Consider the following 9,333-nt stretch of genomic DNA (forward strand, 5'->3'; position numbering starts at 1 on the left):
TCTGCTCTGTCCTGTAGCATCGCTATGAGTTGGAATTGACTCGATGGCAATGGGTTTGTTTTGTTTTTGGGGGGTTATATGTAAGATCATGTCATCTGCAAACAGATAATTTTACTTTTTTCTTTCTAATTTGGATGCCTTCTATTTCTTTTTCTTGTCTACCTTCTCTGGCTAGAGCTTTTAGTACTATATTGAAAAGAAGTGGTGAGGGCAGTCATCTTCCTCCTGTTCCTGATCTTAGGGGGAAAATCTTTCAGCCTTTCATCATTGGTTATGTTAGCTGTGGGTTTTTCATATATGGCTTTTATTATGCTGAGGAAGTTTTCTTCTGTTTCTACTTTGTTGAGTGTTTTTACCATGAAATGGTATTGGATTTTGTGAAATGCTTTTTCTGCATCGATTAAAATGATCGTGTGGTTCTTCTTCATTTTATTAATGTGGTGTATTGCACTGATTAATTTTCGTATGTGGAGCCACCCTGCATTCCTGGGATAAATCCTACTTGGTCATGGTGTATAATCTTGTAATATGGTATTGGATTCAGGTGTGCTTTTATTTTGTTGAGGATTTTTATGCCTATATTCATAAGGGATATTGGCCTGTAGTTTCCTTTCTTGTCATGTCTTTGCCTGGCTTTGGTGTCAGGGTAGTGCTGGCCTCATAAAATGGGAGAGGAAGTGTTCCCTCCTGTTTTTTGGAAGAGGTTGAGATGGATTGATGTTAGTTCTAATGTATTTGGTAGAATTCCCTAATGAAATAGCCTGATCCTGGACTTTTCTTTGTTAGGAGGTATTTGATTACTGATTCAGTCTCCTTCCTTGTTTATAGGTCTATTCAGATTCTGTTTCTTCTTTAATCAGTTTTGGTAGTTTGTGTGTTCCTAGGAATTTGTCAATTTCATCTAAGTTGACCAATTTGTTAGTGTACAATTGTTCATATTCTTTTATATTTTTGTAGAATCGGTAGTGATGTCCCCACTTTCATTACTATTTTAATAATTTGAATCTTCTGATTTTTTTTTTTAGTCACTCTAGCTAAAGCTATGAGTTGGAATTGATTCAACAGCAGCAGGTTGTTGGTTGGTAGCTAAAGCTAAAGGTTGATCAATTTTTATCATCTTTTCAAAGAACCAACTTTTGGTTTCACTGATGATCTTTCTATTATTTTTCCACTCTCTATTTCATTTATCTGCACTCTGATCTTTATTATTTCCTTCCGTTAGCTTTGGGTTTATTTTGTTACTCTTTTTATTATTCTTCAATCTGTAACATTAGGCTGTTGATTTGAGATCTTTTATAACTGTAAATTTCCCTCTTAATACTGCTTTCACTGCATCCATAAGTTTTGGTATGCTGTGTTTTCATTTTTATTTGTCTCAAGGTATTTTGTGATTTCCCTTTTGATTTGTTCTTTGACCCATTGGTTAAGAGTGTGTTGCTTAAAACCAGAGACACCATCAGCCTGAGACTGGAAGAACTAGAAGGTGCCCAGCTACCACTGATGACTGCCCTTACAGGAAATGTAACAGAGAATCTCTGATAGAGCAGGAGGGCAGTGGGATGCAGACCTCAAATTCTCGTAAAAAGACCAGACTTAATGGTCTGACTGAGACTAGAGAGACCTCGGAGGTCATGGTCCCTGGACCCTCTGTTAGCCCAAGACTGGAACCATTCTAGAAGGCAACTCTTCAGACAGGGATTGGACTGGGCTATAAGACAGAAAATGATACTATTGGCTCAAGTAGACACATGAGACTATGTGGGCAGCTCCTGCCTGGAGGTGAGATGAGAAGGCAGAGGGGGACAGGAGCTGGTTGAATGGACACAGGGAATACAGTGTGGAGAGGAGGAGTGTGCTGTCTCATTAGAGGGAGAGCAACTAGGAGTACATAGCAAGGTGCGTATAAGCTTTTATATGAGAGACTGACTTGATTTGTAAACTTTCACTTAAAGTACAATAAATTTTAAAAAAAGTGTGTTCCTTAATTTCCATGTATTTGTGAATTTTCCATTTTCCCTTCTGTCATTGGTATCTAGTTTAATTCATTGTGATCAGAGAAGATAATGTTGTATGATTTCAGTCTCTTTAAATTTTTTAAGACTTGTGACTTGTTTTGTAGCCTAGCCTGGAGAATAATGCATGTAAATTGGAGAAGAATGTATATTCTGCTTTCATTGGGTGGAGTGTTCTCTATGTGTCTGTTAAGTCTAATTGATTTATAGTGGTGTTCAAATCCCGCGTTTTCTTAATGATCTTCTGTCTTGTTGTTCCAGGAGTTGGAATCGACTCAGTGGCAACAGGTTTGGTCTGGTTGTTCTGTCCATTACTGAAAGTAGGGTAATGAGATCTCCAGCTATTATTGTGGAACTGTCTGTTTCTCTTCAAATCTGTCCATTTTTGCTTCGTATAGTTTGGGCTTCTGTTGTTAGATGTATATATGTTTATAATTGTTTTATCTTCTTGTTGGAGGGAATCTTTTATTGATATAGAATGTCCTTTCTATAATTTCCCTCTTACATTGATATTTTCATTTTGTTCATACATTGTTTTCCTGACATCCTTTAGTTCTCTGGTTTCCTTGGGCACACTGAGCATATTTAACACAGTTGATTTAACATCTTTGACCAGTAGTTCCTATATCTGATCTTCCTCAGCAGTGGTTTCTGACAAATCCCTTTTTTTTCCCCTGCACATGGGCCGTACTTCCCTGTTTCTTGGTGTGTTCAGTGATTTTTTTGTGTGGCGAGATGGACATTCTGGAGATAAACGTGGCAGCTCAGGAAATCCGATGACCTCACTCCTCAGGCATTGCGGTTACCTGATGAACGCTGCGGTTGTCAGCTTCTTTAGTGACTTTGTCAAACTGTGTTTGTAGAGTGTATGTTCTAATTGCATGTGGTCATTGACGTTTCTGTCCCATTACTTCTGCAGTCAGCCGATGTTGTCCGTTGCCATCGCGTCAACCCTGACTCATGGCAGCTTCATTAGTAGTCCAACGCTTAACCGTTTGTGCCACCCGAAGACTCTGTAGTGAGCCAGTAGCCTGACAGATTTCACAAAAAAGCAAAGGGAAAAAAAAAAAAAAAACAGAAAGGGTACACTGGCCCTTTAAGCTGCTGCTACTGTGAGAGGCAGAAACTGTGGCAGCCTTCTGCACAGGTCCCTCAGGGCACTGCCACACCACCCAACTGTGCCAACAGTGCAGCCCCACAGCCTTGGAGGACAAGGTTCCCACTGCCTGCTCAGCCGTTCTAGGAATATGGGCCATCATGCCCTCCCCGACAAAGGGACTGATGGTGGCGGTTGGCACGTGTTATGTAGGAAAGATCAGCAGCCTGGCTCTTCATCAAACCACGGCCCTGGTTGACTGAAGTGTCGGATCAGGTTCCAGAGTTCCAAAATGGCTTAATTCCAATTGCTCTTTCCAGTGTAATGCTGTTTGGTGGAAAGACCAGCCTCTTTAGCTTCCTACCCTATCACCTTAAATGTCATCCCCTTGACTACTTCTTTGACTTATTAATTTTGAACGTTATTTATTGATCCCTAAGAAGATGAGTTTATAATGGCTGTATTTCTATTCACAATTCATATGTGTCTCTATCCATGGTAGATAGGCAGGTGTTCAGATATAAAAATGGTCAGAAGATCCTGCAACGTCATATCCAAGAAAGCCTTTAGATGCAGAAATGTTTTGCAGATACTGATGTACCCTGTCAGTTTTTATATGCATCTCACATCATTTCGAATTGCCTTGAAGATGAATGGGTTTTCCTTTCGTGTTCTGCTTCACAGCGCGAGTGTATCTCCATCCACGTGGGGCAGGCAGGTGTCCAGATTGGCAATGCCTGCTGGGAGCTGTATTGCCTGGAACACGGAATTCAGCCCGATGGTCAGATGCCAAGTGACAAAACCATCGGCGGTGGGGACGACTCGTTCAACACGTTCTTCAGTGAGACCGGGGCTGGCAAGCACGTGCCCAGGGCAGTGTTTGTGGACCTGGAGCCCACCGTGGTTGGTAGGTCCTCGGGCACGAGATGGCAGCTTGCCTGGGTGGTGGGAGAGCCGCGCTAAAGCCCCTTGTGTTCCCCTTTGAGTCCCTTTGCAGAAAGGACAGGACCCACAGGCATTGTTAGGGGACAAACTGAAAGTGTCAGTGGCTGAAGAGTCCGTGGGACGCAGCCTCTAACTTAGGAAGGCCTACCCCTGGGGAAGGCTGCTGTGCCAGCAGTAGAACGGGCTGATGGGAGAGTCACTCAGGCTGCCTCCTCCCGGGCAGTGGCTTCTGTAGACCCGCCTGCTCAGTGTGGTGGGTGCTGGCTCTGTCCTTCATGCTGTGCACACTCGTGCAACAGTCTGGACCTGGATTTTGGGATTAAAAGTCTAAGTTAGAAGATTCCTTTGGTTTCTCCACATCAGAAGCCCAAGGTGGTTTCCAACAAGAGCTGCCAAGAAAGCAGCTTTCAGGGGCCACCCACAGGTGACAGAATGCCACTTTAAAGCTAGTAGGACCAAGGCCGCATATGGGGCCCTGGTGGGACTGCTTGGCAAAAATCACGCTGACCCAGTGACTGTCTGGTATTTAGGGGATCTTTAAATCCTACCCCTTGATGCAGCTACAGGTGTAAGAGAAGTGTGGGACTTCCCGCGTGCGTGCGTGCGTGAGAGCTGTGTTTCCCTTCACCTGAACGGGTTGAGCCGGCTTTTGTCCTGGGAGTTGACTTCACTGCCCTATAGCCATAAACTGCATCTGTGCTTTGCGAATACACAAGGAACGTTTTCTACATGACACTTAGGCTGTTGACCTATGAGGAATAGCATCTGCTTGTAGACTTGACTAATCTCCAATCTGTCCATCTTGGTGAGCACAATAAGCCTTAGAGGCTCACAGAGCGTGTGGTCTGTTTGCAGATGAAGTGCGCACGGGGACCTACCGGCAGCTCTTCCACCCGGAGCAGCTCATCACCGGCAAGGAAGATGCAGCCAATAACTATGCCAGAGGCCATTACACCATCGGCAAAGAGATCGTCGACCTGGTGCTGGACCGGATCCGCAAACTGGTGAGGAGAGAGTGCTGAGGAGGGCTTCGTACAAGTGTGGTCCTGGACGAGAGGGTAGGCTCGGCCTGTGAGTGGGTGGTCATTTTGGCAACACTTGGGCCGGAATTGTGAGTCCAAGTGCACTTGCAAAGGTCTTCCTTTAAAGTGTGCATTGAATTAGATCCATAGAGCCTCATTGTCTCCTGTTATTTGCTCTGTGTGAATAGCATTGACTGTGGAAGGTTTGAATCTGTGTATACCACAGAGGGAAACAGAGGGACCTGACTAGTGGCGGCTGGTGGTGGCTGTGCAGGCGCTGCTCACGTTGTCTGCTCTCTCTCAGGCGGATCTGTGCACAGGCCTGCAGGGCTTCCTCATCTTCCACAGCTTCGGGGGAGGCACCGGCTCGGGCTTTGCGTCTCTGCTCATGGAGCGGCTCTCGGTGGACTATGGCAAGAAGTCCAAGCTGGAGTTTGCCATTTACCCGGCGCCCCAGGTCTCCACGGCCGTGGTCGAGCCCTACAACTCCATCCTGACCACCCACACGACCCTGGAGCATTCCGACTGTGCCTTCATGGTGGACAATGAAGCCATCTATGACATCTGTCGGCGCAACCTCGACATCGAGCGGCCCACGTACACCAACCTCAACCGTCTGATTGGGCAGATCGTGTCCTCTATCACGGCCTCCCTACGATTCGACGGGGCCCTGAATGTGGACCTGACGGAATTCCAGACCAACCTGGTCCCGTACCCCCGCATCCACTTCCCCCTGGCCACCTACGCCCCGGTCATCTCGGCTGAGAAGGCCTACCACGAGCAGCTCTCTGTGGCTGAGATCACCAATGCCTGCTTTGAGCCGGCCAACCAGATGGTCAAGTGTGACCCTCGCCACGGCAAGTACATGGCCTGCTGCATGCTGTACCGGGGGGACGTGGTCCCCAAAGATGTCAATGCGGCCATTGCCACCATCAAGACCAAGCGCACCATCCAGTTTGTGGACTGGTGCCCAACTGGATTTAAGGTAGGAGTGGGTGGTAGTCGTATCTGGCAGAATGCCTCAGATCCTGTGAGATAATGCTGTCCCTAGAATCGTGCCCTCTAAGGAGATGGTCCCTTGTTCCATAGCCGCCAGGCTCTTGGTCATGAGTTAGTGAACCAGAGTGATAATTTATTCAGTACTGTCTTTTGAGCTTCCTTTCTGACCCATCACCCTATATGTATATCTGTGGTGAGCATTTTCTCTGAACACAACAGGAAATTTCCTGAAGGACTTTTGTGCCCATTTTTGGATGACAGTATTAGTGTAGGAAATGTAGGTGGATCATAGAAAGGTAGGAATTTTCAGGGCATCTTGGAGGATCATGTGGATAGTGGATATGTTTGAAATTGGGATGTCGTATACGTTAGCTGATTGCTGTCACTAAATCCCACTTCGTTTCATATATACAGAGAAGTTAAATCTAAGTGTCATGTGGGGTATTTGACTTAAAGAAAAATTATCATCAATCGTCTGGTGAGGACAATGATGACGTCTTTATTTCCCTCTGGGTAGGCCTAAAAATTCTGACCTGGATTTGCCTAAAACACAAAATTTGCCCCAGCCTCTTATGTGATCCATGGGGGAAACCTTACTGTCATTTTCCAGCTTTTTCTAGTACTTGATTCCTAACCACTATCCCTTGGAAACCCTGGTGGCATAGTGGTTAAGTGCTACAGCTGCTAACTTAAAGGTCAGCAGTTTGAATCCACCAGGCGCTCCTTGGAAACTGTGGGGAAGTCCTACTCTGTCCTACAGCGTCGCTATGAGTTGGAATCGACTCAACGGCAGTGGGTTTGTTTTGTTTTTAACCACTATCACTTATTTTCCTCTTGGAACTGTGCTTCTTTGGGCTTGCTTTTTGTGCCTCCTCCTCTGGTTCAGACCTTCCTTGCTTTGGGGGGATGACTGCAGTAGGTTCTGGTGTTTGCTACTCCAGGGTTCTTTCCCTCTAGTTCCGGGGTCAGCCTGGGTGGTAAGCCAACCGCCTGATTTTGCAGATAACGTTTTATCTGCACACAGCCATGCCTGTTCATTTGTGTGTTTGCTTGCGGCTGCCTTTGTGCTATAGAATCAGAGTTGGAGTAGTTACCACAGAGACCATATGGCCTGCAGAGCCCAGTGTGCAGTCTCGCCCTTCACAGAACACCTGCTGGCCTCTGCTGCATTGGGTCCTCTGTGCTGCTGCAGGTCATCTCTGTAGACCTATGACACTTTCAGTGCCTCCTTCCAATTCCAACCTCAACATGCCACCCACTCCTTCCTCCTGCTTGACCACACACAAAGCACCTCCTGGCTGTGAAAAGAATTCCTTTGCCCTTTGACAGCTGTCTGTCTCCTTTGCACGGGCCTGTTTAAAGGCAGTGGGGTGTGATCTTCTTGGCGATGTCATCACAGGTGTGTACTCTATCTAGGTGGAAAATATCTCAGCCACAGAAATTGATCACCATCATATTGAGGCCTGTGGAGAAAATAATCTAGAAAGAATACAAAGCAGTGTTCACTTTCAGAAGGAAGACAGAGTCCCTTCACATGGGCGTCTATCCACATCACTATTTTCCTGGGACACAGGGCCCGTTGAGCAGCAAGCAGCTTGGCCCGGAGCCAGGTGGCTACTCCAGGCTCTTCTTTCCTCATTGTTTCCTTGTCTGAGGAAGCCATTGGCCCTGCTGTCTGGCGTCCTGCCTGGTGCTAGGAAGGGCTCAGTGAATGTGAGGTAAACTGCAGGTTCTCCCTGGTAGACAAAGGGTACCTACCTGTGTCTTCTGTTTGAGTAAACGTAGCTGCCATTTCTGGATGTGATATAGGTTTCATGGACTGTTTGCTCCCCCTTGTGTGACAGGTGGGCATCAACTACCAGCCCCCCACCGTCGTCCCCGGGGGAGACCTGGCCAAGGTGCAGCGCGCCGTGTGCATGCTGAGCAACACCACGGCCATCGCCGAGGCCTGGGCTCGCCTCGACCACAAGTTCGACCTCATGTATGCCAAGCGCGCCTTTGTGCACTGGTACGTGGGGGAAGGCATGGAGGAAGGCGAGTTCTCGGAGGCCCGGGAGGACCTGGCGGCGCTGGAGAAGGATTATGAAGAGGTGGGCGTGGACTCCGTGGAAGCAGAGGCCGAGGAAGGGGAAGAATACTAGATGGAGTGTGGCTGGCTGGTCCCATCCCGCTCTCACTACCCCCAAAGCTGCCTCCCAGCACAGCTGGTTTCCAGGTGTTCCTGATAAAGCTTTTGTGTGAAGCCTGTCTGTTGTGATGCTTTGCTGGAGCACGCTCGGCTCTCTGCTCCCTGAAGTGTGGGTGGGACCCAGAGGCAGCAGGTCACACGTGGTGAGCTGGGTGGTGTCCGTGCTGCCGTTGTTGGCTGCCGTGGCGTCTGCTCCGACTCGGAGACCCCACGCACAACAGAACAAAATGGTGTCTGTGCCCTGTGGGCATCAGGGCTGGGCACACAGCCGTTACACACTTCTCAGAAGCTGGGGGAAATGCTCATTGTTCCAAATCTAAGGCAAAAAGAGTCCCTAAATTTCAGGAAGACCAAGTTAGGTTTTTAATGGAATTTGCCATTTTTCAGGCTTCCGCATTGATGGGATTTGGCGGACTCAGAATGGAGTGTTTCCATCTGAAGTCCCCGGAAAGGCTTGCTGCTGGTGGACGGTGGGTGGGCACGGAACCCCTAAAACTGTGGGTCCAATTTGTAGTGTCAGGGCATTTTTTCTGGGGAAGATTATCTCTTACTGAATTCTCCTTGGCATTCATGACTCACAGGTTAGAACTCGTAGGTTACAAGGAGTGGCTGGTGGATTTGAACTGCAGACCTTTTGGTTAGCAGCCAAGCTCTTAACCACTGTACTACCAGGGCTCCATCCATTATACTTTGGCACCCTATAAATGGTCTTGGTAGAGAGCCTTGCACCTTTGAATTTAAGCAACATATGTTGATGTCTGTTTGTAAAAGACCTAGCGTTGTTGTTAGCTGCTTTTAAGTCAGCCCTGACTCATGGTGACCCCACGCACAACAGACCAAAATGCTGCCCAGTCTCGCGCCATCCCTGATTGGTTGGGGATCAGACCGTTGTGCTCCATAGGGTTTTTGTTGGTTGATTTTCAGATCATCAGGCTTTTCCTCCTAGTTTCTCTTAGTCTAGAAGTTCCACTGAAACCTGTTCAGCATCATAGCAACATGCAGGCCTCCAAGGACAGGTGGGCGGTAGCTGCACATGAGGTGCACTGGCCAGGGATTGAACTCAGGTCTTCC

General features: G+C 47.3%; 1 protein-coding gene across 1 annotated transcript; it reads left to right on the forward strand.

The window, feature by feature from the left end:
- Positions 1–3,369: 3,369 nt before the first annotated feature.
- LOC100660618 (tubulin alpha-3 chain) lies at positions 3,370–8,651 on the forward strand. Its single transcript, XM_010598886.3, has 4 exons — positions 3,370–4,015; positions 4,909–5,057; positions 5,380–6,060; positions 7,919–8,651. The coding sequence occupies exons 1-4, from the start codon at positions 3,679–3,681 to the stop codon at positions 8,213–8,215; spliced, it is 1,464 nt and encodes a 487-aa protein (XP_010597188.2). The 5' UTR covers positions 3,370–3,678; the 3' UTR covers positions 8,216–8,651.
- The last annotated feature ends 682 nt before the right edge of the window (positions 8,652–9,333 follow it).

Source organism: Loxodonta africana, chromosome 19 (assembly GCF_030014295.1).
Source record: "Loxodonta africana isolate mLoxAfr1 chromosome 19, mLoxAfr1.hap2, whole genome shotgun sequence".
NCBI classification, from domain to species: Eukaryota; Metazoa; Chordata; class Mammalia; order Proboscidea; family Elephantidae; genus Loxodonta; species Loxodonta africana.

Bases quoted from the DNA above. Each gene is read 5' to 3' on its own strand.
- LOC100660618 (XM_010598886.3), top strand. From the start codon at position 3,679: ATGCAGAAATGTTTTGCAGATACTGATGTACCCTGTCAGTTTTTATAT. The intron at 4,016-4,908 runs GTAGGTCCTCGG...GTCTGTTTGCAG, and splicing joins CCTGGAGCCCACCGTGGTTG to ATGAAGTGCGCACGGGGACC. The intron at 6,061-7,918 runs GTAGGAGTGGGT...CTTGTGTGACAG, and splicing joins GGTGCCCAACTGGATTTAAG to GTGGGCATCAACTACCAGCC.